The sequence below is a fragment of the Polyergus mexicanus genome, unplaced genomic scaffold, assembly GCF_030449975.1.
Source record: "Polyergus mexicanus isolate NDT 795.1 unplaced genomic scaffold, iyPolMexi1.0 SCAF_14, whole genome shotgun sequence".
Taxonomy (NCBI): Eukaryota; Metazoa; Arthropoda; class Insecta; order Hymenoptera; family Formicidae; genus Polyergus; species Polyergus mexicanus.
The window spans coordinates 6,991,542-7,018,762 of record NW_027223334.1 but is presented as its reverse complement, the minus strand read 5'-3'; the positions used below and the strand labels follow the sequence as shown (position 1 = coordinate 7,018,762).

Sequence of the window (27,221 nt, the reverse complement as noted above, 5' to 3'; positions counted from 1 at the left end):
CGATTACACCCCCTTCCCCTCTCTTTTGCAGAATTATCAAGTATCGCTCGGCGATAATATTTTCGTCATTTCGCGTTTAACAACAAGTACGCGCGCGTTATTTATGCGATCGTTTATATTTACATACGAACTTGGTTGTTAATCGAACGCGACGTAAACTCGACGAATGCGTTTTTATGAATTATTCGCTCGCCATCGCGACGCCTGCAATATTTTCCACGATCCACTTTGATAAATATGAAATTCACACGCATATAGATACATGCATATATACACAAACACGTATACACAATGGCCAGTATATAACAATTATAATCAATGTTTGTTGCGGCTGCACTAATTGTGTGTTTTTAATGGCTTGGCTGTGCACCATCCCTCCGCAATATTCCTCGATTTGGGGAGGCGTGGAAGGAACGAATCGGTTCGGAAGGTTAAAAGAAAACGTGCGAAAATTATCCGGGACAGATTAAACGAATCGTTGTATCGTCGAAGCGACGCGTTTCCCTTATTCGCCACGGAACCCAAGTCAGACCCCCCTCGACTCGTTGACGTCTCGATAATCCCTCGTTTAACGGCGTTATATTCTCTATCGTGGCCGAAATGTACCACACGACTCTCTCTCCCCCGATGCAAAGCGAAAGATAGAGGCTCCCCATGCTCTCCTTTATTTTGCCTCCACAGCTTTTGAATGTCGCCTGCACTTACTAATGTTTAGCTTACACGTGTGATTTCCTGCTTGTTCTGTCCAGTATTAAGTTGGAGCTGGAGAAACTCGCCCAGGAGAAGACGGAGATGCAGCGCCACTATGTCATGGTGAGTCCACAAGCTTACAGAACCTATCGCGGAACAAAAATCGCCAGTAAATTGTATTTTTCGCAAAAAAGGATCGAACTTTCTCTTTTCATTCCTAGAGATGAATCCTCGTAAACTCTATTTTACCTCTCGGCTGAAGCGTTACGTTAATTATAGGAAATGTTCTATCTCGCTCGTTAAATTTGCGCCACGATGCGATATTGCAATATAATATATGGTATATATCGAAATAACTTTTATATTTATCTCTTTTTTATAAAAAATTCTTTAAAACACGCTGTTTAAATTACACGCTTGAAAAACTTGAAGCGTATATCTTTCGAAGTGTGATTCGTGATAAAAAAATATTTGTCTCGCGGTATAAGAGAGGAAGTAATTTACAGTTACATCGTACGCGTGCCACGTTGTTTCTTTGCCATTGTGGCTCTTCTTCTGGCTTTGTTTTTCGGCTTTGTCCCGCGAGGGTATATTATACGTAGACGCCGGTGTAGAGTCGCGGCATGCTTTCGCTCGTAGATCTTTGTTATCGCGATACACCGTCGCCCCGTGTATGCGTCTTCATTAAGCTGCGTGAAGCGTGAAGAGGTGCAGCACTTTCTTCGCGGCAGGTCGAAGAGTACCTCTTTTAATTTCACGCCGGTTGCGCCGACATCTCGGCATCTACATTTTTTCCCCCATCTATCGTGTCAGAAAAGAAAAATTTCAACAAATATGCGCGTTCGTAGAGTGTTTATCTTGACGTGTGTCCTTGCGTAACGCGATAATTTTCACGTCGTATCGCCTAGTGTCGAAAAAATATTCTTGACATATTTAATCGTATCGCAACCTTATGCGGTATGAAAATAAAACGATTTTAAAATTAAATCAATAATTCCTTTTCTTCTCTCTCGAATTAAATAAGATTGTCTTACTATCTTGAGACAAGAGTAACATATACAAATCTAAGCTTATATATTCTTGCATTTAGAATAACTTGATGTTAGCGTCACAATAGTCGGCGCGAAACCGATACGCGATGGCGTTACTAGGCATTTTATTCTAGATTTAAGATCCATTTCCATTTAAGATCAAAATATTCCTTTTTCAATAATAAATATGATTGTCGCTATATCGATCCTATTTTATGATAGATTGAAGAGTAATAGTGTTAGATCTGGAAATCTTTTCTGCGGGTGTATACGATCCCGAGTTGGTTGCCCAAAGCTCGCATTATAGGCGGACGATAATTTATAGGCCGTAGTCTGCTCGCGGTCGCGCGTTTCATGCAAATAACTCGATATAAAATGCACGGCGCTCGCTCTCGCGTGGACGTGGCATTTCCGCCGATTCATGCCGACACGAAGATTAATCGTGCGATCGTCTCACGTACGTACATAGGTAGCGTGTACGCCGTGTACAAGAGCTGCCTTACTCAGAGGTATGAGCTCTGGCTTCCTCGATCGATCGATTTTCGTATAGGTACGTCGATCCCTTTATCGCGGCGCGTACGATCGATCGGGCCGCGATTCACGCGCGCGCGTCACAGCCTTTAAACGTATACATATCACACGTTATTCTACTTTCGTTCATATATATATATATATATATATATATATATATATATATATAGCGTGCGCGCGCTTATTGTTCTGTTCACCGCGCGAAACATAGCGGAACCACGGAATGCACTTAATCAAATTTCGATTGACGAGCACACGAAAGCATATTTATTGCGCTATCGTTCTATCGCGTCGTTTTATCATTGATGATCGATTAGCGATGTAGCGAGAATTTATCGTAGTATCGAGTTTAGACCGGCGTTAACTAGCAACAGGTATGTAGCGTACTCGCGTCAGTCTAAACGGCTAAACGGTTTTGCGTCGCGCGATTTCTGCGGGTACAATCCGTCGTACTTTGTCCGCCTCTAATCATCGACCATCGCGAATATCACTGGTTAAAGTATCGCGTTACGATTTTACTCGGTAATCGCCGTAATTTGCTTTCGTGCCTCGAGAACGTAAGAGAAGACCGTTGCTCGCCTCGTTACATTACGATGATTTCTTCCAATTACTACCGTGTTTTTGTCCCTTGCGAGTAATAGAGTCGAGATACATTTCGTATATACGCGTAAAGCCATTCCCCTCGTGTCTGGCTTGCCCTCGAATTTTTTACGCGACAAAACCGCGACGTCGCGACGCGTTTTCAGCTGCCGCGGCGACCAGTCGTGCGAGACGAAGGATGCTCCTCCGGTACGCAAAGTCGTTATACGACACTACGACGACCACGGGGTATTACGCCTTTACGACTCTTTCGTGTAATTGTCGAGCTCGTGGACTTTTACGAGCACGCGAAAAGCGAGCGCGACGGGAGACCGCCGGCCACGAAGCACTTTGTCCGACACGGCGCTCGCTCGATACCACCCTATACATTAGTATGAGTATGTCCTTCGTTTCGTGTTTCCGTTCGCCAAGTGCGCGCGCTAACCGCGCCAGTCGCCAGTCGCCAGTCGAGTGACTCTCCGAACGTCTCCGTCAGATATAAAAATAACATTAGATACGAAGGGAATATCGCGCGTGATCAGGGTGAGAGGATTAAAAGCTCTCTACGATATATCCTGTTGAGAATTCGCCGTATTATGTCGTAGTAGCGTGAATACGCGAGCGTAAATAGTTATCATGTCCACCATGTATATATGTTGTACGCTACGTTTTTCTCGATTAAATCAAAGCTTCGAATCGACCGTGGAACGGGGCTACATCGAGGACGAAATTTGCAAGTCGTATGCGGTCGGAGTCAGATGTCGGCATCGCCTAAAGTGTGTTCGTAACAGGAGCGATTTCCATTGAGAGACGATGGAGGGTATGATAAGGATCTCTCTCTCTCTCTCTCTCTCTCTCTCTCTTTCTCCCTTTCCTTTTTCGCGGGAGGGGACGAATCGATAATGTATGTAGATATCGATCGTGATCGATATCGTTTGAGAAATGTTCGAGAATTGAAAAGAGATTGCGGGAATCGTTTTCGCCATCAAATCGATCACGATTCGGAGACGAGTACCGATAGAGTACGTTTCTAGTTTTTATAATAGCGGAACCTTTTCTCAATACACCGCTTTCTGAGTTGGAGAGTCAGCGGATGCGCAGGCTCGATTTATCTTCAACTTTAAGAGCAGATATGAAAAGACACACCGGGAATAAAAATACACCCCGAGATGCGCTTTCTTCTCGACTGCTGGTATAAAAAAAGATTGCGCATACGAAATGCATATAAATATCGAAAGTATCGAGATAGTATCTCGGTAAATATTTCTAGTCGCTGTTATCGAGTTTGTACGTCTTCACTCCATTATTATAGCCGACTGTCGCTGTTCCTCTACTTGTATTAGACGTCTCTCGACCATCACGGAAGTAGCGTTTCACGATAATTAAGATTCTGACCTTCCGTCTGACGATTCCGTCTTCTTACCGAGGTCTATTAATTAATAGCCAATTATTTCATTGCAACTCCGATGGTGAAGACAATCCCCGTGCAAATTTGCACTTTTTAACTATCTTCCATTTTCTCCGTAAATCCGCCAAAACGCTACACAAGAAAGAGAGAAGCTAAGCTATATTTCAGACATTAAATACAAAAAAAAAATGACAATTTAAAAAAAAATATAAGATTTATTCAAGATGAAAAATGCAACGATGATGAGAGAAACGGAAACATTGTTAGTTAGATTTTTAAATCGTTTTTCTCTTTTATTTATTCTCATGCCATTTTAATAGAATCGCGACGAATTTAAATATGTAATTATATTTTATAATATACGTTAACATAGGTTACAAGCTTTCAGCGAAATTACAAGCAAGAACAGGACCGATTGAAATATACATTTTGCAATTATTGATAATGCTCGTGAGCGCGAAAGGAATAAAAATGTGGGCGAATTAATTTATATTTTAAAGCAAAGCGTGTGCGCGCGCGAGTAAATTTCTCTCCACATATATATTTTCTACATATACATTGTAGCGTTCACAATTTACAAAATAATCGTAATTTCGAAGATAAACCGCGCCGAATGAATATGAAATTATTAAAACAAACGGGTTTAATTAATCGCAGCCTGTCCGAAGCAGATTCATAAAATATTCATTCCGACGAATTTGTTCACATTTAAAGTATTAACGATAACTCTACTCGCGCATTACGCGAAATTGATATTACCGGTGTCGCTAAAATCGTAATGCGTCGAGAAGGTTGCGTTTGATAGCGTGAGAGCGTCTTCGACCGCGTTTCGGTCATCTAACGTGTTTATTACGTTTACGTTTCCCCTCGTACCCGCGAGAAAAACTCTAAACCGACTGTCGTAGCTGCGCCGATATATTAAAAGGCGGTTTAGCGCGCACTTTACGATCACCGGGGGCGATAAAGTCCGTTTCACAACGGTCGTTGATTCTGCCGGGAATAATGCGATCGCTATATTCAAGACGCTCGTTAAAATCGCAAACCTCCCGATTTTCTCCTTTCCTCCTTCACGATTGTCCTTACGCGCTTTTTTCTTTCCTGGCGCGTGACCGCATCGATACACGACGCGTTCGCGAAACGGTCAACCGACAATAACTTGATACCGCTAAGTACGCGTGAACGTTATTCCCATCGCGAATATTTATGATCGGAAATCTCATGCGTGCGAAATGAGAACCGCTGCACGGTGAGCGAATTAGTTAAAGCCAGCCCCGGCTGAATCTTGTACACACGATGTAGAAACGATGTTACGAGAGAAACCGGTCTTTGCTCCGACACTCACACACTCGTACACGTATACTCTGCGCGCGCGCGCGCACTTGTGAGTTTTTCTCTCTTTCTCTCTTTCTCTCATGTCAGAGGAGAAGGCGGCGAGAGAGCTGCTCCTTTCTCGTCTTCCTTTTTCTCATTTTCTCTCGACGCGCTTATCCCTCTTACCGACTGGCTGCGGTCTCGTATTACGGCTCAATTTGGTCCGCTTTTCGTAATCTCGTAATCTCATTTGATCGATATAATCTCAACCCTGCAATCGCGAAGGGGCTCTTAAAGGATCCTCGGCGAAGCGTTCTTCCCGCGGCCGTCATTACGGATTCAAGCAACATCTTTGTATACGAAACTCGATAATCCGATTAATCATACGGAAAGTAGCTTTGCCTTTTTCACATTATGCGATATTTGTACGCTAATTTTCATTATTATTTGTACTCGAATCGCGCGTTACGAATATAGCTATTACGTGTTGAATAAAACGTTAATAAATTATTTTAGCATTAAAATAATAGACAAAAATAATATTTATCATTTTTCTATACATGCATAGTGAGTGCTACGTGTTATCTGTGGCATTGCATTCGTGGCGCAAATTTATTCGAATATTGTTTCTTAACTTTCCGATTAACGGAAAATTCGCGCACAATCGTGTTTAGAAAGGATAAGATGACAAAGCTGTAATGTAAATGCGTCAAATGGGTTCCGTGCAAGCAACCTTCCGGCAAAGTTCAGCTTTTGCATGAAAGGACCGCGTTACGCAGTTTATGCACGCATCATCGCCTTACGCTTAACGTCGACGTCGCTTTAACGAAACGCATATAATACAATGTATTCAGCTACACAATTATGCTTATACTAATTACGTGTAATATCGACGATAACTTATCTAATTACGTTCTAATCTCTTTGTTTCGTTTACTTTTGCAGTATTACGAGATGTCGTACGGGCTTAATGTGGAGATGCACAAACAGGTAAGGGATTTAATTCTGCTTATATTATTTAAAGTATCGTTGAAACTAGAAACTATATCGTTATGATCGATATGGGTGTGCGGTAATTTATTGATCGTTCAATCGGCACGCTCGCAGGCTTTAATCCGAAATTAAAGGGCCGAATGAGGAGAAAGCTCCGATTACGGGGTGTTTGCGACCCCCCCCCCCCCTCCGCCCTCGGGATCTTGGCTATTGAATAAATATGTAAACAAGGTAATAACATGCAAATAGCCCGACCGGGGTTCCAGGGGTTGCTTTTTGCGCAAGGTCTTGCGCAATGAAAAGAAGAAAACAACTACAGATTCGCAAAACTATTATCGGGAATTATCGAGATTAACACGTTTTCGAGAAGCACTCGGAATGAGTCGTAGAATTTTTTTATTTCTTTTCACATTGCACGAATCGAATCGAATAAGATCTTTTTGCCTTTTCTTTCGCGTACAGACTAGCGTCAAGCTCTACGCGTTATTCTTGAGTAAAGATTTATTTCGAAAATCTGCATTACAAAGATTTCGTAGTATCCATATTCATCCTACCGTACGGCCGATTTAAATCTTTTATTTTCTCGCGCGTGTGCGTTCGTTGACAATCACCGCGAAACGTTAATTTCATTCTTCTTCGAAGCGGTTCCTGCTTCTTTTTTTTTTGAACGACGAGAGAAAGATGATGGTGTTCAATCGAGTAATTTAAAATCGAGGCTCGCGAAGACAAAAGAAGAAACGCGTTAATCGATCGGCAACGAGATTCGATCTCTTAATTATAGGATACGAAATAAAATGCTTAGCGAGAGCAATCTTTTAATCAGATATATATATACAATATATAAATCTTGTAGAGAAGTTGCATATTTTTTTATTGTTATCTTTAAAATAATTTTTCGATTCGTCATTCGCGAGAGGTTTGAGAGAGGTATCTTGTTTTGAAACCGACGTACAAATGGATTCATCGAATTATCGACAAGCCAGCGATATCTACGACAATATCAGCTTCCGAGTGTCCTAGAGAAAGCATTCTGTACACGAATGCTATTGAACGAGAATCTCGATCGAGTAGAATGAACGGCGATCCTTCCTCTCTTCATCCGCTTTTGATATTCTCTCGCCCCCTCATCTACGCCTTCTTTATAATCTATCTTTGGCGTAGGCGTGCAGCGACGCGTAATGCTCACGTTTATTGAATATTTAGCAGCTGTGTGAGCCCGTTATTTTCTCTCCGCTCCCGTCGCGCACGTTCGCTTTGTGTCTCTCGCCCATTCTTTCCCCGTCTCCTCTCCTTTTTCCGGCAGGATGCGTCTCTCAAATCATGAATAAGATCTCACGACAGGTCTACACGAGACTAGTAGCGACGCGAGTCAGGTAAGCAGGTTGCTTATCTCCTTTCCTCTCCTTTCCAACATACTCGAGCGATTAATGTGGCGTGAACGCGCTAGCAAATATATCTAGGACAGAGTAAATGATAATTATGCGAATAATATTAAAAATGTGTTTAAATTATCGTCTCGATAAATTTGCATATTATAACATTTATATTTTGAAATTGGATAATGGAGAAAAGCAAAATATATGGAAAAATATTGGTATGTAAAAATATATTGATATGTAGATCGCACGAAGGGGAAAGAAGGATAATATTCCGAGAGAAGGAACGGCGATTTTTCTATACGAGACGCTCGGATTTCCGCTAGTAAGTCTACTGGGTCGCAGTAAAGTTACATACATATTAAGGTTGAACGAGGAGCATAACTCTTTCAGGACTTTCTCCACGTGGATATATTCGTACGCTACATGGAACAGGCCACAAGATATATATCGTGTGAAAGGTGGTATCGGAGCGATGGAATATAAATTCCGATAGGGTCGTTTTATGCCTCTGATAATACTTTCGAAGTAAGCACTCGAGAGACGACGCTCTTTGAAATACGACGGTGATGATGTCGCGTATTTTCCTGAATCAGAAGAGAGACGATGATTATCATCGCCGTTATAATTTTAATTCGGTTGGGATTTATCGCTTGTGCTAGTCGCGGACGGACGGGGATTTATTATTATCAGACGATATTATCGCGTGCGCGCGCGCGATTTACACGCTCGTATATGCGCGCACGGTGTACGATAGCTCTCTTTCTCTCTCTCTCTCTCTCTCTCTCTCTCTCTCGTGTATGTATCCGGTCTCATATTTATAAAATCGAAATGCCGTGCCACCGCCTCGTCGACACGCTCGCTCCTGCCACGCGGTACCGCGATTAATAGCCCGCGCGTTTATGACGAGGCCCGGGCGTTGTCGTTCGCGGGCGCGCGATGGAAATAAAATAAAAAAAAAAAAAAAAAAGGCGAGAGAGAACGAGCGGGAATGAATAACGGATCCGACGATGCGAATGAGCAAAATAACGCGGGCGCGCTGGGGATTGGGGAGGATTTATCGGGGTGTTACATTAACGGGCGCCGAACAGCCCGGTAAGTGTTGGCGCATCGAGCAAACGCGTCCGTTCTCTCTTCCACCCGCCTGGAGGGGATTATTAACGTCGCTAATTCTCGGCAATTACTGTCATCATCGTCAGCCGTCCGACCGCAACCGAGCTGTTACGTTTTCCTGTTACACCTGTACGATAATCATTGTCAGCCGGAATCACACGATTGCCGGATAGTTTATGGATATGCGTGTATATCGCGCATCAATGTTTATCGGTCGATTGTAGTGCGATTATTAAGAGATAGGTCTTATATATCGGGGAAAAGATTCTTATGTAATCTACAAAAGAAATGTCAAAAGAATATCGTCTACTTCGAGATCGAGAGAGAGAGAGAGAGAGATAGAGAGAAGAGAAGAGAGAAAACGCGCAGTACGGTTACTCGTGTAATATTGGACATTATAAATATCAATTGATGATCGCTAAAAAAATTGATATCAAGAATATTTGGCGACGGGAAAAAAACAAATATCGGTGCCTTAACCATATCGTCTCTTTTATCGTTTTTTTTCCCCGCATCGATGAAGAATCGAAAATGTCGCGCCGTACGATGGGTATCGTTCGATTTTGACCCGCTTCGTCGTATGTCATCGGCCAATGACGATGACCGCGCGGTCGCGCTTTGTTGCGCTGGATGGCGATCACGCGCGCCCCACGTCTTTATTTGCAGGAAGCGATGCGTATTGTAAACGCTTTCAGGCATTACTCTCGATTTTACTAACGCTATTACCGGCGATTCCGCAGCTGCGGTACGTGTCGGGGCAGTTGGAAAATTCACGCATGAAAAGTACGGGCGGCCACCACGAGTGATTCGATTTCGTTGTTTTGTTCGATTCGCTGGTTCACGTCCCTTACCCTCCCATTTCTGCCCTCGTTTCCCTTCCTCCACCGCTCTCGTTCTCCACCCCCACTATCCCCCTCGGCGCTTGTCCCCCACGGTTGTCTCTCCATATCCATCCCATATACACAGTGCGCTCATTATTCATTTATCGGTTTAACGAGCATGTCCGCGATAAAGCGTCGCGAAATATCGATATCGGATGGTCAATACCCGTTCGGCTCGCGGTCCCTTGTTGGCGCGTGCTTCATCTTTCACTCGGGGGAGAAAAAAAAAAAATCTACCGATCACAATTTCGCGCGACGTATCCGAATTTTCGTCTCTTCATCGACATGAACGATACGGAATATAAGCAATGAAGTGTCGAGGAAATTGTCGAACGATTTCGAGATTGGTCGAATAAACGAGTCTGTAAAATCGTACGATTCGATATTTTTCATCGAGAGCGTTGAGCGTCGCGTCTGGATAGAAAAGAAAAAAAAAAAATATGCGACGCTCGAGGAATCTCGTCGGGCGCTTCATGAATAACTTCTCAAAAGCGTCCGGTATCCCGTCATCCCTTATTCGTGAGAGAGAGAGAGAGAGAGAGAAAGAGTAACTGCGCGAAATGTGTGCGCAGCCGCCGCTTTTTTTCCCGTTTTTATTGTGTCTGCAGTGCCACTGGTTTGATCGGTCGGGCCGCGCCAGGTGGAGGCGGAGGAGCAGATGGTGATTGAGAGGAAAGCGAGCGGGGAGGAACGAGGAGGGTGGTAAAGGGAGAACACCGCGCGGCGGGGGTGATGGTGGATAGAAGAGAGAAAAAAGAGGGCGAGTCTGGGCCGTCGCGACGAGCGGAGGAACGAATGGGTCGTTGATGTCGGAGGGGAAGAGGGTAGGAACGGGATACACGCCGGAAGGGGAAACCCCGGGAGCCGCCGCCGGGGCGGGGGAGGAAGGGTGAAGGCGGGAGAGGGTGAACGGATAGGTGGTCGGTTGGGCGGCGGTGGTTGACGGTGGGGACGCGTTGGTGGCAGTGGCTCCGGCGTCGTTGCTTCGGGAGGGAAAAAGCGAAGAGCAAAATTTGCTATCGGAAAAATCGAGCTCTCCACGCCACCGCCGTCCGTCGACCTCTCCGCGCGCTGTGCTCCTCGCTTTTTCTCCCTCGACCCCGCCCAACCGCGACTCGCGCGATTCTCCCCGACCTCTCGTCGCTACCGAAACCCGGGGGTCCCTAGCGAGAGGTACGTCGGGTCGGTGTGAGTTTGACATGGCGCTCGTGTGTATCGCGCAGCTTGGCGGAGAGCGGTTCGCAATATGTGCACAATAAAATATACACAGAAATGTCTACTATCCTCGCTCGCACTCGTGTCTACGTCCTTCTTTTCTCAGTGTCGCGAGAGAGCGCGCGCACACACACACACACACGTACATATATATATATATATATATTGTATAATATATATGCGCGAGCGTGTACGCGACCATACACACACCAGCCGGATGTGCTTTCAGCGCGGGAATCCGCGATATCGACGAGGTTTCATGTACCCGATACACGTCCTCTCCATACTTGCGATCTCTCAACGCGATAAGTTCTTTCAACCGCGGGCTCGATCTCTTTTCTCTCCTCTCCTCTCCTCTCCTCCTCCTCGTCCGCGTGCACAATACACGCGCGCCTCTTTTGCCCTGCGGATACGGGGGATGTTGCTCGGAGACGTCGCAATCCGCGGGTAGTTTTATCCGTCGCAAATGGATTTCGCCGGCATGAGAGTATCGGGCACGCGAATCGAATCGTGTTCTTTCCTTCTCGTGAGCAGAAAGTCGAGTTATTTACCTCGGACTGTTCCAGGTTGTTCCAGTTTCGATTTATCTGATCGGAAATATATAAAAATCGTTTCGCGTACACAATGCGAAGTTAAGTTCCAATCGTATTACTTTTTCTTCTCTTCGATATACGCGACCTTAATTAATTCTAGTTATCTAACTCGAGTCTCCACGATACAAGAAATCCGCGCAAAAATTTGCGCGGGATAATGTCTGAAATTATCGTATGACGCAAACGATATACAAGTATACGATGCGCGATCGCGAATAGTTATGAATTTTTATTACTCTCTCCTTTTTTTCCAGCTTCGCGTTTATATCGAATTTAAGATTCTGGGAGCTCGGGCGAAACACGAGAGATACGCTTAATTCTCGCCTTTCCAAGCGGACACTTAAATTTCTCGCAGTAAAATTCGCGGCGTTACGCGGGAAATGGCCGGGTCGTTAATTCGGGATCTTAAAAAGTTCGTCTTCGAGGGAAGGAAAGTGAGAGAGGGAGAGAGAAATGGCATTTGCGTGTGTGTATGTGTTCTGCCGAGATACTCTCGGGATTTCAGATCCATGTAGAAGGCTCTCGGCGACCGTCCCCAAGACAGTCGTAACTACCTACTGGTCCTCATGTCGGTGACGGCACCGGGATCATCGCTTTTATCACTCGTCTTTTACGACTCACCTCCGTTTCTCTCGCTCTTTCTTTTATCGCTTGCCGCTTCTTCGCGTTTTGCGCGGCACGTTCATGCGGTGTTTTCATGCTTTTTTCATGTTGTAAGCACCGTATTTAAACCGCGAGCCATAAAACCTCACTTGGCGTGTGTATATCGCGCCGTATCGCGACGTGTACAGGTGCTGCGCAGCGGGTGGTCCGAAAAAAAAAGGAGATTCCGGTTTTGCTCCATTATCATTATCTCGGGCTTTATCGAGCCCGTCCTCGAGACTATCTTCATTCAAAGTCTTCGTCGTTAACTAGACGCGATAAGATCTCTATTTTGTTATTATGCACTCTAACACGTTCCTTACTCGTTTATCGAAAGATTACATAGATCTTTCGCTTAGATCGTTTGCTAATGAAATAAGCCGCGAGGGGGGGGGGGGCTTAAGCATGTTAAACATGCTCGGTGATTAAACACGTTTGTATGTGGAACGTTGGAACGTTCTTGATATTATTCCGTGAATTGAGCAAAGTTGGGTGAACGCAGGCAAGATAACAAGTTTTCGCTGGCCAACGTTAGTTCGAACAAAAGGAGAATATCGGTGCGCGAATCTAATGTGCGCCCGGGGATATAGATTGGCGACGTTACATTTCCTCGCGGCTATATTTACATGCTTATACTATAGTTTGGAAGCAGCAGCTCCCGAAACCGATCCCCGTCGATTTTATTCAACCGAGCCACGGCACTTTTATCGACGCAGGGACGTTAGCGTTACGTCGGCTATCAACGAGAGGGTGGAACGAACAGCCTCGAGCCCTCTCGTGTCAGAGGTGTCGTTAAGAGATCACCCTCTCTTCGCCTGCTTTATCATACTTTATACTGTGTTATCCACCTGTCTATCCACCTGAGCTTCTCTCTCTCTTCTTTCCCTTTTGTCTCCTTTTCTCTCCACGGTTTGCCACGCCCGTTTTCAATCAGTTTTAGAAGGGGGAACGGGGTGCTAAAGAAAAGAAAATGATAAACGATATCAAGTACCATGTATGTTGAACGTGATGCGGCAATTATCTCGCGAAACATTTCATCTACGGTAAAAGAAATAGAAATTGTTTCTTTTTACATGTAGAATTCAAACGAAATTCGCAAAGGTAAAATTTATTTTTTGATTTAAAGAGATTTGAATTTCTCCGAATTTATCCGTTTATTAGATACGTAGCGTGCTTTTTTATTTCAATCTAATTTATTCATTCATCCTCCTGGTGTTTACAATGCTGTGTTGAACCGCGCAATTTTGATGTTTTTCGCAATGCGAAAAGAGTCCGAGAAGAGAGAAAGAGAGAGAGAGAGAGAGAGCGGAAAATTCGGGGGGAGGGGGAAGTATAAAGGAAACTGGCCCGCTTAATCACTGTATCATATGACTGAGAAATCGAGTCTACGAATTGCCGGAGGCAGGTTTCACCGCACCGCTCGGTCTTCATCTTGCAATTAGCGTTAAGTTAATTGTACTTCCTATGCGAGCTAACCCCACGGACATTCGGTGGATGGAGAAGGAAGGAAGACAGGTCCTGTTTTCTCTGGTATTCGCCATGCCAACGGAGAATTACGGGGGTCGCTTGGCGACGATAATTTTCTTGGTGTTTCGGTGGGCGGTCGTAAAGTCGAGTCGACACGGCGGATTGCCGTCGACGTCGACGTCGTCGTCGTCGTTGTAGTCGTCGTTGTAGTTGCCGTTGACGACGCTACGGCGAATGCGTTCGAGGCGCCCAAGCGTTACGGTAGAGAAGTGTCAAGACACTGGCTGGAATGAGGCCAAGAAAAGGGATGGAGCGCGCGAGGAAAGAGGGTGAGGGTAAGGGAGACTCTTAACGAGGCGTCTTAACGGCATCCGTAGGATAAGGCGAGACCCCGCTCTCGCTGCCACGGCACTAATTTGCTCGCTTTGCGCCGCGATGGATGTCATTCATTCCCGTTGCCGACTCCTCCGCGTTGATTACCGCAGTTGCGTTTATGTTCGAGGCAAGGTATGCGCCACTTGATACGCGATAGAAATGCCTTGACGCGATTCGACTGTAAATGAGATTTGACGACGATTCAATTTCGATTTGCGCGCGTGTCTTGTATCGTCACTTGTGTATTCGTATCGACAACGCGTTGATCGTGAGAATCGATTGTCGTTTGGACCGATCGCGAAACATTTGTCAAGGATACAAAATCAGGCGTTAAAACGAGTGAGAGGAGGATACATCTAGCTCGAAATTCATTCTATATCAACAATAGCGAGCAGATAGAGAGGGCATTGTACGTACAGCGAGACTCGAAGGGACGGAGAACAGAGGAGGTCGGTCGGCCTCGGCGGCCAGTCCGTTAATGTTTAGCGCAATCAGCGATAATGGCGGTCTATGGCGCGTTTAATCAAGGCAGTAGCCCGTTGCGGTTTGCGGTTCGAAAGCGGACTGCCCCTCGGCAGGGTGCAAAGGAAAGGGCCAGCGGCGGCGAAGGGTGAGAGGGAAATGAAGCAAGAGAGAAAGAGATAGAGAGAGAGAGAGAGAGAGAGAGAAAGCTAGAATAGTAGTCGTAGCGCAGAGAGGATGAGAGACATATCAGGTGGGCTTAGCGGTCTTTACCGGCCCCGCACTCGCTTCGACCAGAGACTGACCATCGTATATACGCGCAGAGAGCCGCACGAATACGTTACTGCGGTCGGGATTATCAACTGTGCCTCGTTCTCGCTTTCTCGCGGCTTTTCTCCAAGGTTTTCGCTAGGTAAACTCCGAAACGAAACCCTGCGCAATAATGTTTGAGCGAAAAGTCAATCCGCGTTCGCCCCCCTGTTTAAATATTAAACAGTACGTCGCTTCTCTGAATAAGCTACTAGCGACATAATCATAATAATAATCAAAGACTCGTTTTATCGTCTACGGTAATCGCGCCGTTCGATAACACAATATCTTCTCGAGATGAAAAGACTGCCGCTGCGGCGATAATGGCTCTCGGCATCTTTCTAACAACCACCCGGTTGTACATCCCTCTTAATAGCCGAGTCGAGGTTCGTTGCTGTTATTGGCTGGCTACCGACACTATCGCGGTCGCGACTATCTCGCGCGCGCGCACTGCGAGATGGATATTCTGATCGTTTAATATCCCGAGTGCCGCTAATTTGCCGACCGTAACCCACTGACACTCGCCCCGATCGATCGCTCTGCCAAGCCGTGCGGCTGTCTGGCATCGTCTTGTGCGGAAAGAGGGATGGCAACCGAGAAGTCGATTAATTCGATAAGGCGCGAAAGTAATGGAGAGAATTTTCCCAGATTGCTCGCGCATGGATACGCTTCAAAATTTTTTTCTCCCTATTCTTTGTCAATATTCAATTTTACGCCGTATAGGGGAGGAAAGCTACGACGATGAGTAGCACTCGAGCAGCCACTTTTGTTATTCATCAATCTGAAACAGATTCGAGCCACCCGGTAGAGATCCCCGATATCGTGTCAGGATCGGGACACTCGCGAAGAGCAACGCCGGAACGAACGGTGGAGGGGATGGATGGAAGCTCGAGTGCTGAGACAGCACTCCGACGTTCAAACATCCAAACATCTCGATCTTTCGGGGTCGAACCGTCTGTGTCGGGTCTCTGCCTTGCCGAGCTGCTGCTGCGACTCGAGTACCACTTATCCTTCTCTCCAGCGAGTCCCCCCGTCCCTTTCTTCGTCCTCCTTTGACCTAGGGATCTCTGGTCGGAACCCGAGGTCCTTTCTGCTCTCATCCTCCTTGTCCCTCTCCTTCTCTTTCTCTCTATCCTGGGATTTCTAGCGAGACGATGTATCTGGTGATGGCAATACCGACTGCTAGTGGCAACAACGACTTCTCTCTCTCTCTCTCTCTCTCTCTCTCTCTCTCTCTCTCTCGGCTCACACGCATATACACATGCATGCCGTACCACACTTGGTGTTCACGTTCACGTACGCCTCGTACACACGGGCTGTGCATGTTCCCTGAATTGCGGCCACTCCAAGTCACCTCTTGCCGCCCTCGTTGCGCGACCACGACGAACCCCGAATTGATTGTAGCCTGTTTATCCTCGAACATTCACGTACAATGCTTTTTCTCTCTCTCTCTCTCTCTCTCCCCCCCCTTCTCTCGATTCTCCTTCGCGTCTCGTCGATTGTCCTCTGTCTCTGGAAATTGGTCTGACAATGAGCTATGTTCGCAGGAGCGTTCCTTGTCCTTAAATTTCGTTCACGGCGATTCTACCGTAATTTGAAATCGTATTTCGAATTTTACGATGCGTGACTAAAATGTATAAATCTAATTGTGTATTTAATGAAAAGAACGATGTGATAGAGAAAGATTGAATTGTACGTGAAATTGTATTAGATTTATCACAACGGGGACAACTATTACGCCGTGTTAAAGCGCGAATCAAAATCGGAAACCGCATCGCGATTGGCAATTGTATTCTTCATCTCGCTCGTACAATAACCATCGACACAATGTATGTACAGCCGATCATCGTCATTCGTAACCCGTTCGTCCCGATAATCCGTTTAACAGCGATTTCAGTTATTCGAGTTGACCATTTTACGCGACATCGAGAGATTTTTTTTTTTTTTTTTTTTCCTCTCCCTATTCGGGAACGAAATCACGGACGCTCTTGCCTGCGTGCGTACACGCGTGCCGCTGCATCGCGTTACAGAGTAGCGTGCGCAACGACGTCGAGAGACGCATAAAATTTCATCGCGGCCTCTCTGGTGTCCAGCGCGGAAAATTAACCGAATGAAAATGGCGAGCCTTCAATATTTATACAAGCAATTTCAGGCGTTGTTCCTGCGGCCGTTTCGACGATGCGCGTTCATCCCGGATTCGCTCACATCTGCTCGGATATTTCCCGCGTGTCGCGTATTCGTCACGCGTGACACAGTCACCGTCGCCGGAACGTTATACACATCGCGCGATTTTCCCTCCCCTCTACGCGCGATTGCGAACCGCGCAATCTAATTGATTTCGCAATTCTGAACGGCCGGATATTTTCAAATTGATATTATTCGCGCACAGATATCATGATCGTATGTATCACGGACAAACTGTGGAGGATCCGACTCTCTCTCTCTCTCTCTCTCTCTCTCTCATTTTCCTCTCGTATCGAATTTCTGCTGTTATAGCGTTTGACCCATTTGTCAGTTATGTCGCGCATCACCGTACTAACGCGTACGATAGATGAAACAAAAGACACGGAGCATTATCGATTCTTTTCACGTCGTCGCGTCGCGCGACGCACGCGGCGGGAAGAGAGCCGTCGCTACCGGATGCTGGATGCGCCGGTTGGCTGTTTCGCGACGCGGGTAAGAATTAACACGGCGCGATGCGGGACAGAAAATTGATTTAATCATCTAACTTTCGGTATATGTAACGGGAGACGGAACGTATGAAACAACGGCGGACAATGAGCTCCTCTCTCGCTCTCGCCCTGGTCCGACCCACCCGCGCTCCTGCACATACCGGCCCAGCCGTGTGTACACAGATGCGCGCGCGCACACACGGTTACATCCGGTATTCTCCGCAAGCCGCGGGATATTGCAATCACGCGGACGTTAGCCGGGCTTTACAAGCCGAGCGAGCGAGAACCGCCGCCGGTGTGCAGGGGCTTACCAGAAACCAGGGAGTTAGCCGAACACGCCAGTTTATTTGCTCGCGCAGCATAATACCACCAAAGTCCGACGAGCAGCCGTTGGTTTACTCGTTAGCGCGAGTAACGGCTTCCGGCTTGGTCGGCAGAGGTTGGCGGCGAGCGTGGCTTTGTTGGCGCAAACTCTCGCTCTATCTACTCCTCTCTCTCTCTCTCTCATCCCTCTAATAATACTAAATGCTGGCTCTTGGATTAAATATTTTCCGACGGGGCGAAGATTCTTATTAAAAATAAGAACGTCGCGCGCGAAATGAGAAATAAGAAGTCGCACTTGGATATTCGATAACATCGTATATACAGACGCAGCCCGATTCGTGGAGGCGATCGACTATCTTTTCTCTCGCTCTCTCTCTCTCTCTCTCTCTCTCTCTCTCTCTCGCTCTCGAAGCAGCCTCGAGTATCGGATTATCGGCAATATCGAGAGCGTCGGGCCGGGATGGTGAAAGAGCATTCGGTTCACGTCACCGTTTTACAGGCGGGGAATTTTATCGACGGCACTCGGGGGTGCTTTGCATTTTCATGCCGTGAATGTTGCTGCCTGCTTTTAGACATACGCTATAGTGTTTATTTATATATATGGGAGAACGTATCTTCCGAGAGTGCCTGATTCCTTTGAAACGCGCGTGTACTTGTAACTGTATGTATTTGCGTGACACAAAAGCGACGCCGTATGTATACGTGTAGGCGGGAAAAGCGGGGGGAAGGGATAGCACTTTGCGAGAGTTTCTTGCGGTTTTCGCGATATTACGAGCCGGGGCATCCGCGTCTCTCGTTTCGGCACGCCACGACTCCTTGTAACGTCGGAAAGAACGCAGCTGTTCGAAGAAAATAGAAAAATGGCTGAGAATAAGATTCTGGGATCTCCGCGAAGGTATTTTCTACATGTATCACGATTCATCCTAGATTTTGCGCCGTCGCTGAAATCTCGAGTTGCTCCCGATATGCCAATAGCGGATAACAACGTTCGCTGCGAGTGCTATTTTAAAGAAAAGGCCATTCGTGGCCGTGAAAGACACCGCTACGCGGAATTACTCCATTCCGCGTTCCATCTTCGTTGGTCCAATTTGGCACAACTGGAGAGAAAAGTTCATTCTCGGGGGCGAGGTTCTCTCATCTCTCTCTCCCCCCCCTTCCCCCCCCCCCCCCGCGCCGTATGAAATCCAGGCCAACAAGAACACCGTCAACCAAAACTCCGGGTCTCTACTCGTGCCATTTCTCTCTTTCTCGTTCTCCGTTGTCTCTCTCCGCGACGCGAGAGAGCAATAGCGGAGCATCCGAGCCATTCATTATTTTCTTGGTTACCTCTCACCCGGGGAAAACTTCTCGGCAACGCAATTACGTTTGCGACGTTTCGCTCCAACCCCGTTGTCGTCCCTTCCTCCCTCAAGCCGCCACCGTTTCTCGCCCACAATGTTTCCCTCCCCCCTCGGGTCTTCCGGGACCACTCAGTCGGAATCTTCTGCTTTTGGTATCGCAACAAACTGCTGTACAGTATAGAACTTTAGCACACGTTACGAAACATACCCCGCGTGTTATTGTTGCGATCAACACAGGTATATTTGAGTTTCATGATAATGAGCAATTTTCATTCGCATATTTGAGTTTCATCATAATGCGCTAATGGTTGAACGCATTTAACGCATTTCAATATACCAATGATTTCTGCGTATAAAAAAAAAATAAAATTAAAGTTAAATACGTAAATTCATATATTTATCGACGTGCGGATTTTTGGCATCAAGTTATTAAAGCTGAATATTTTTTTTTCTTTAGAATTTTTTTTCCATTTTTCTTCATACACATTTTTGAATGTACGCATTTGAATGTATAGAAAAAAATAGACTTTCAACATTCCGGTATCTCATAAAGTTACGTGCTCCGTGTATCGCGCACATGTATTCTATACTACGTAAAACTTACTCTTGCGTATATACGATATCTCACTTGACTCATTTTCGCGTACATTATAATTAGCGGCTTAATAACCAGCACTCGGAAGACGACGAGTAATTAAAACAGGTTCTCCTCTTTCCGCTCTCTCTTTCCTCTCTTTTTCTCTCTTTCTCTTTCCGCTCGTTCACCGAGATGTCGAGATGTGCTCGAGGGAGGGAAACTTGCCAAGAATTTCAGTGGCTCGACGATATTTCAATTAGCAGGTTCCGAGGTTCGTTTAAACGGTGGCGCAAACGCGTCGAAGGATGCTCGCGTTTAAATCAGCCGCGAGCTCACCAGGCTTATATTTTCGGGGTATTTATGAGTGGTCGGGACGGATCTCTGTGGGGGCACGTAGCGTTAACCAGCGATTCGCTTTCCGTTTCGCGACGAATCGCGACGGCTTCCGCTTCCGCGTCTCTCGAGCGTGCGATTTCTACGCGTTGGCGGGGAAACGAGGCGCCAGAGCCCCGCCGCTTTGTCGAGGTAATTAAGTGATTTCATTTTCTCGACGAAAGCGTCGAAAATGGTCCGCGCTCCGCTCTGTTCCGTACGCTGCCTGTTGATTCCGTGATAATTAAATGGAGTTTCGCGCTGCGATGTTGCGCCGTGTGAATTATTATGTCGAGTTATCCAACCCATATAGCGTATAATAGATCTGTGCACGATTATCCAATGACGGTACTTGATATATTTCAAGTAAAAGTCAGTTAAAAAGAAAATATATATGAAAAACAAGCTAAAAGAATAATTTTATTTATCGGGATAAGTTATATATTAAATACCGAATAATTACTAATTTACACATTAACAATATTTAAATATATATTTATCGTCTCAAGAGATTATTGACATGTTTCGAATTGACATAAGAAACAGCCGGGAATATTTATTATTGATATGTTGCGAAATAAAGGAGACCGCAAGCAAAATTACGCTTTGAAATACTCGAATGCCTACGCCACTGTGGCAATCTTGCCTGGATTTAATTTAATTCCCAGCAGTCTCTTCCAGCCGGAGGGCGTCGTAAACACCCTTAGTCGGTTATGCCGCCGCACCTGCATCTTCGCTCGTTTCCTTCGCGAGGGCGCGTTAAGTTAGCCCTTACCTTTCTTAACGACCCGGAACAAGCCGCCCGGGGTCCCGGGCACAGACTAGCGTAGTGCCGGATCGAACAGCTCTTCGTCGTAACGCTGGTACTCGGTGAAGGAAAAAAAACGAGCGCCCAGTGTCTGACGAAATATATATCGTATCTCATTTTTCCCTTTCGATTTTCTTTGATTCTTAATTGTATTTTAATTTTGTAAAAGAGGAAAGATAGAAAATTTGTCTTACTCTTGAGATACAGTATTAATAATTTTTCGCAAAGTGTAAATTTTTTTACGGATATGAGAAAAATTTTTATTTTCAGACGGAGATTGCGAAAAGGTTGAACGCCATCATCGCACAGATTTTGCCGTTTCTCTCGCAGGAGCATCAACAGCAAGTCGCCACGGCGGTCGACAGAGCCAAACAAGTGACCATGACCGAGCTAAATACCATCATTGGGGTAAGTGCAACGATATCGCTTCAATGGCGGGCCTCGGTGCTGCTGTCGGACATCATGGTCGGATCGCCGATCGCGGCGCGGTTCGCGCTCGCGGCATACTCGACCGGATACGTGGGAGCCCGATGATACGCGTGCGTCTCAGCGTGAAAAGCATTCGCGGCGAACGGAGAACCCCTGCGGGGTACGCCACGTTGGAAGCCGATGCACGTCCGAGGAATCCAAAAGCGGACGGGACGGATACGATCCTGGCGAATCCCGAATCCTCCTCAATATTACTCGAGCACTCAATTTCCTCCCTATTAAGCCACCGGCTTCTCTTCCTCCGCTCCGTTCCGGCTCTTTCTCCCCGTCCTCCTCGATCTCTCGCTTCTCTCACCACGGTCGCATCCGCTCTCGCCACCTATATAGCTGTCTCTCCCCTGAATCTTATCCGGAGTCTTCCCGTCTGGTTTCCCAGGCCGCCCAGGGGTAGGTTATAGTGTTACGATGCACGAACGCCGACTAATCAGCATTCCAGCCACCCCTCCGTTTCCCCCCCCCCCTCTCCCTCACCGACTTCTCGTTCCCACGCAGAGAAACTTGCACGGATCTGCGACGTTGTTGGGGTACGTGCGGCAAATCCTTAGCAGGATTTCGAAATACCGCCCACCCTAGTCGACTCTCTTCTCTTAAATCCCACCAGCTACTTCGGGTAAATCGAATCGGACAAGCTGCGACGGAGTCGCCGCTCGCGCGCTCGATTTTACCGCGGATAAATGTGTACCGGAGAATAAATATAATCATTTCGCGAATTATTTCATGGTGTAGATATACTCTTCTCTTTTGTCAAATTCTTGCTGTAAACATCGATACGAACTTAAGACGGCGGATGGAATATCATAACTGTAAAACTTTGATATCGCGAATGATTTTGCCTTGGTAATAAATACGCTTGCATAAATGCACCTTGCATCGATCGCGGTTCTTATGGCGACTGCCTATTCAAAGACGCTTACCAAGTGTTAACGATACGCGATATAAGAAGGTTGAGACGATCTCCTCCCTCCCTCTTTAAAATCTTCCTCGGCTATAGTTTTGCGTCTGGTCGAGTCAGCAAGTGGCGTCGATGACGATGGTGAAAACTGCTGAGAACGAGCCTTGGCGGCAGGTGGTGCCGCGAGAAGATTCGCATGAGTATTAAGACGCAGCTACTTTGTATCTGGAAATAAAAGAGATCGCGAATCGGAAACGCTTTGAAACGAGGATACGTCGAGGAATCTAGCGTTTAATTACTATCGCATCGAATTTTTTATAAAAATTATTCTGATTATTCTGAGTTTTATAATGACAGACAAAGATATATTTAAATCGCATTTCATTTAAATGCAACTTTTTAAATGTAATTTTCAGAGAGACTTTTTTCTTTTCATTTTTTTTTTCTTTTCATTTTTTTTTTTTTGGCGTATATTTTCTTGCTCGTTAGCAAGAGCTTCTAAAACAAAATTTGCACCTCGGAAACTTTCGTACAATTTGTTCGCGTCGGGTGTCAAAGCGCCGCTCTCGTCATTCCGTCGCGTTGCTACGGTATTACGAGGGAATCTCGGCGCGAAGATGAGGATGGTTTCCTGGCACGGGCAAGAGGGTAACACTTGGCGTGGAAGTTGGATAGCAGCCCCGGGTCAGGATTATTATCGCTATCAAGAGTGGAAACTGGGGAACGTTTCCTACGGGCTTCCGACTTTCTCGAATCTCTGGCAACGTATCGCAAATGGTTTCGCGTGGACCGAAGTAGAGTCGACCGCCTCTCGTTTTTCTTTCATTTTTCTCCTCTTCCTCCTTTCTCTTCCTTTTCTTTCTTTTCATTCCTGTCTCTCTTCCTTTTCGACTCAATCTCCGTCTCTCAACGCAGACGCGACGGCACGCTTATAAACGTTTCTCTGTTTGTATGTTTTGTGGGTGGCTCTTTGTTCAGACAGTCGACACTCGACGCAAGGTTATTATATCGTTAAGCCATTTAATTATCTCGGCAAACTACTCCCCGGAATATTCGCTCCGGCCTGCCTTAACGAGTGTACATGGTTACAGGCGGGGGTGTGGGTGAAGTGTACCCTCCGCTCTTCCGACTCGCCGTCTGCGCACCCATCCTCCCTTCTCTCTCGCAGTTTCCTACGGGCTTCGCCCGTCTCGCCTCCTGCCGCACCGTGATTCACGAACCGTTAAAACGGCGCTGAACAGGTCCATAATTTGTCTAGCGGCTTGGTCCAACTAACGAGAAAACTACAGGCGAGATACGCTTAAGACGTTCGCGAAACTTTTCGCCTGCGTTCGCTCGTTCGTTTATTCGCTCGTCCGACGGGAGAACGCGTAGTAAGTCTTTCCACTTGTTTCGCAGCCTTTGATTTACCCGAGCGAGGTCGAACGCGGGGGTTACTCAAACTTACCGGAGTTTACTCGGCAATTTGTATGCTTTGCTAATGGAAAGTTGCCTCTCCGTTCACTGTAACGAAGTGTATTTTCGCGTAACGACGGCAGCGACTGGCGGTAGCGAGAAGAGAGAAATTTGCAGAGAGAGAGAGAGAGAGAGAGAGAGAGAGAGAGAGAGTGTGAGGAGGAGAAAACCAGCAGAGAACGCGCGATCGTGACCGGAATTAAGCAGAGCGATTTTTCCAGCGAATTATCGTTGCGTTGCTTTTTGTTGCCTCCCTCGCTGTTTTCCTGTCTCCTCTCGCGGGAACGAAATTGTTTGATCAATTATGACGGGTGGGAAGAGAGAGAGAGAGAGAGAGAGAGAGAGAGAGGGGAGGGACAGGAGAGAAAGGGGAAACCCATCGTGCCGTGCTTTTAAATCCGCGAGCGCTCGGTCGCTCGCGCGATTTTATTTGCTTATGCATTTGTCCGCGTTGGAAACGTGAGTTCACGTTCGGCAAACAGACTCTCCTAACGAAGCTGCGGCAGCGTACACACTACACCATCGTGCTAAACCGATAGCCCGTAAAAATCATTTCCGAACTCTTCTATCGGATTCTAGTTCCCGTCTCTCTCTCTCTCTCTCTCTCTCTCTCTCTCTCTCTCTCTCTTTGCGGTGCAGCTATAGCGGGCACCGACGATAATATCGACGCGCTATTAAAGTTATCCCCCATCCTATCCCGCCCCCTTCAATTCCAATCTGCCGCGCTCTTAGCGACGATCGCCTCGATTCCCGCGCATCGCGTTTTTTCACGTCTCGCGGAATAATACCCGTTCGCTTTTATCTGGTAATTACAGCGGAAATACTCGAGAGGCACCGTTACGCGCTCTCGAGCCCGTTAATTGCCCCGCCACTTATTTAATCTAATCTTGGAAATTTATCGAGATCCGCGAGTGATATACATTGGCGTCGTCCCGCGCGTATCTACGTACGTGCAAACACAGTAATAATGTTTTTCGCGCGATGCTTCGCGGCGCGTATCGACGAAGGGCGATAGCGCGCGACCGACGGTGATATCCCGATATCGCGATAACGATCGCGAGGTTGCGCAAGCGATTTTATTTACACGCGAAATTTTTCTCGCGGTTGCAGCAACAGAGGCCCGACTTGCCGAGACTGCTGCAGCAGATGCATGCCCAGCAATTGCCGCCTGGCGCGGCGATGGGACCACATCCGGGTATACCCGGACTTCCTGGATTGGGCCCGGGTGCCGGTATACCGGTCCCCACTTCTGCGTCCGCGGCACTTCTCGGTTTAGGCCTTCCCCCGGGAGCGGCCGCCACTCCGGGAGGTACTGCCGCGCATCCATTGTCGATGTTGACGAAACCGGATCTTCATCGAGGCCAGCCTGACGATCTCAAACCTAACGGAGGTAAGTCGCACATATTTTTTTCCGACCATTTAAATTTTTAAAATTGAAAAATTTAATAAATATTGTATATCTAAGCTCGACATATATGCGTGTAAAAAAAATAGGTTTTGCAAAATTGATAAAATAGAATCATAAAAGTTTAAAATTTTGAGCGTATCAAATTTTGCGTTAAAAATTGTGAGGAAAGTATCTCTGTGATCGTCGATTTTAATCGCTGAATGTCGCGTAGAATGTCTGTCGCGGATGTCTCTTAACGAGCGTGAGGTCAGACGTGTTAATAGAGAAGATTCGGATTCGTGGAAGTGCGTCGCTTCCAACGTCTCGACTATCGCGGACAACTCTCGCGTATTCAGCGAGTCGCTCGTGATTTCGCGCGCCGAACGATCCGTCCAACCGTCTCGTTCGCGGAACGAGTCGCGTATCCAATTTCGTTTCGTCTCGTATCTCCCGCATAACTCGGCTACCTGCTGTGTTCAATCGTTTATCTTCGCTTCTGTGAGAATAAGCCGGTAACCGATCCTCTCGTAAGACGATACGTTGTTTTGCCGCGCGCATCGTCACTCGTAATCTCATCGATGATTCAGCGGTATACGTAGCGACGATGAACGTAAACACGATTAATCCGTTGAGAGCTGTCGTCGGTGATGCGAACGCTCGTGAGAACGTTTTGAGAGGAGAAGGGACCTACTTTGCGAGCGGGACGATCGGCGACGATACGACCGATCGAAAGTTACTGAAATTAAGCGGAATCTTCTCGCGCTATTTTAAATACGATTTGGAGCCGATGACGCAAACGACCGTGCTTAAATCCGAGAGAAGCTCCTGAAACTCTCGATCTTGACCTCGAGAATCTACTCCGAGGGTCTTAAGTCCTCGTCCTCTCTCTTTCCCTCTATCCCGTTTGCTTTTCCACGCTTCTCGTTGGCACGTCACGCGAGTATAAGATCCTGGTTCGCGCTCTTGGGAGAGTCCCACGTAGCGCTGACGAAGATGCGCGCGGTGCTCCGGAGACTCGCCTCTCTCGCCTCTCCTCTCCTCTCCTCTCCTCTCCTCTGTCGCCCTTATTCTCGCGCGCTTCTTAGCTCCTCTCCATAGCATGTCTCGCTCGGCGTGTCTCGTTCTAACCACAACCATCTCTCAAGAGAGCACTCAGAATCTCCTCTCGACACGAGTGTACTTTCACAACCCTTCCCCTCTGCCTTCCCGCGCCTGCCACCCTTACTCGCCGTCTCTATTCCCTGATGGCCTCCACTCTGACCCTGCCTATCCTCTCCTACGACTCGCTCGCACCTAACTACGTTACTCGAGCTAGATGTATAGCCTCCGGCCAGTTTGCTCCGCGTGTTGTTTCGCCTTTTCCGAATAAATTGCTTATCTTTGCATATTTGCGAAATATTCGATAATGTTGGATATTTTTGAATCTGTTTCCCTCGATTATACTCGTCCTACAAATTTATCTTCTTTTTCTCGTCAAAGCGCGAACGTGCGTTTGCTTCGTTCGAAATAGAAAAAGAACGAAAAAGCGCGATGAAGTAGAAACAAATCTGCCGCAGTCCGCATTGTCAACGTTCGCGGATACTCTTTCGAAACTCGAGATTTCGGCGCAAGCCCCGAGAAACGTGTAACGGCCCAGTATTTCTGTCGTGACGACTGAAACTTTTTCCCTTCTTTCCGGAACATTGGCCGAACATTGTAGCGAATTGTTTCTACCAACGCGTAGCGCGGCGCCGTTATCGTTTTGGTTCCTCTCCCTTTCGCTGCTTTTTCGCCTTTTCTCCTAAAACGGTTCCATCTCGAGACACATTCGCCGCGATATCTGCCAACGGGGCTGGTGTCGCGTTTTTTCTTTTTTACTCGTTTGGAGCTTATGAATTACAGTTTTTATGGTCGATTAGAGATTAATATGTCGACCATTGTTGGTGTTTA

The 27,221-nt window shown here is 46.7% G+C and overlaps 1 protein-coding gene across 9 annotated transcripts in view; it reads left to right on the top strand.

The window, feature by feature from the left end:
* Positions 1–27,221, top strand: part of LOC138939480 (protein groucho) — a 71,844-nt gene that overhangs the window by 24,582 nt on the left and 20,041 nt on the right. For 5 of the 9 annotated variants that reach the window (XM_070307314.1, XM_070307311.1, XM_070307320.1 and 2 more), the window contains 3 exons: positions 6,496–6,540; positions 21,340–21,477; positions 25,016–25,295. In XM_070307314.1, the coding sequence (XP_070163415.1) occupies positions 6,496–6,540; positions 21,340–21,477; positions 25,016–25,295 (463 nt within the window). Of the gene's footprint in view, positions 1–749; positions 814–6,495; positions 6,541–21,339; positions 21,478–25,015; positions 25,296–27,221 lie in introns of all 9 variants that reach the window. The other 4 variants (XM_070307315.1, XM_070307312.1, XM_070307317.1 and 1 more) reach the window with 1 other exon arrangement.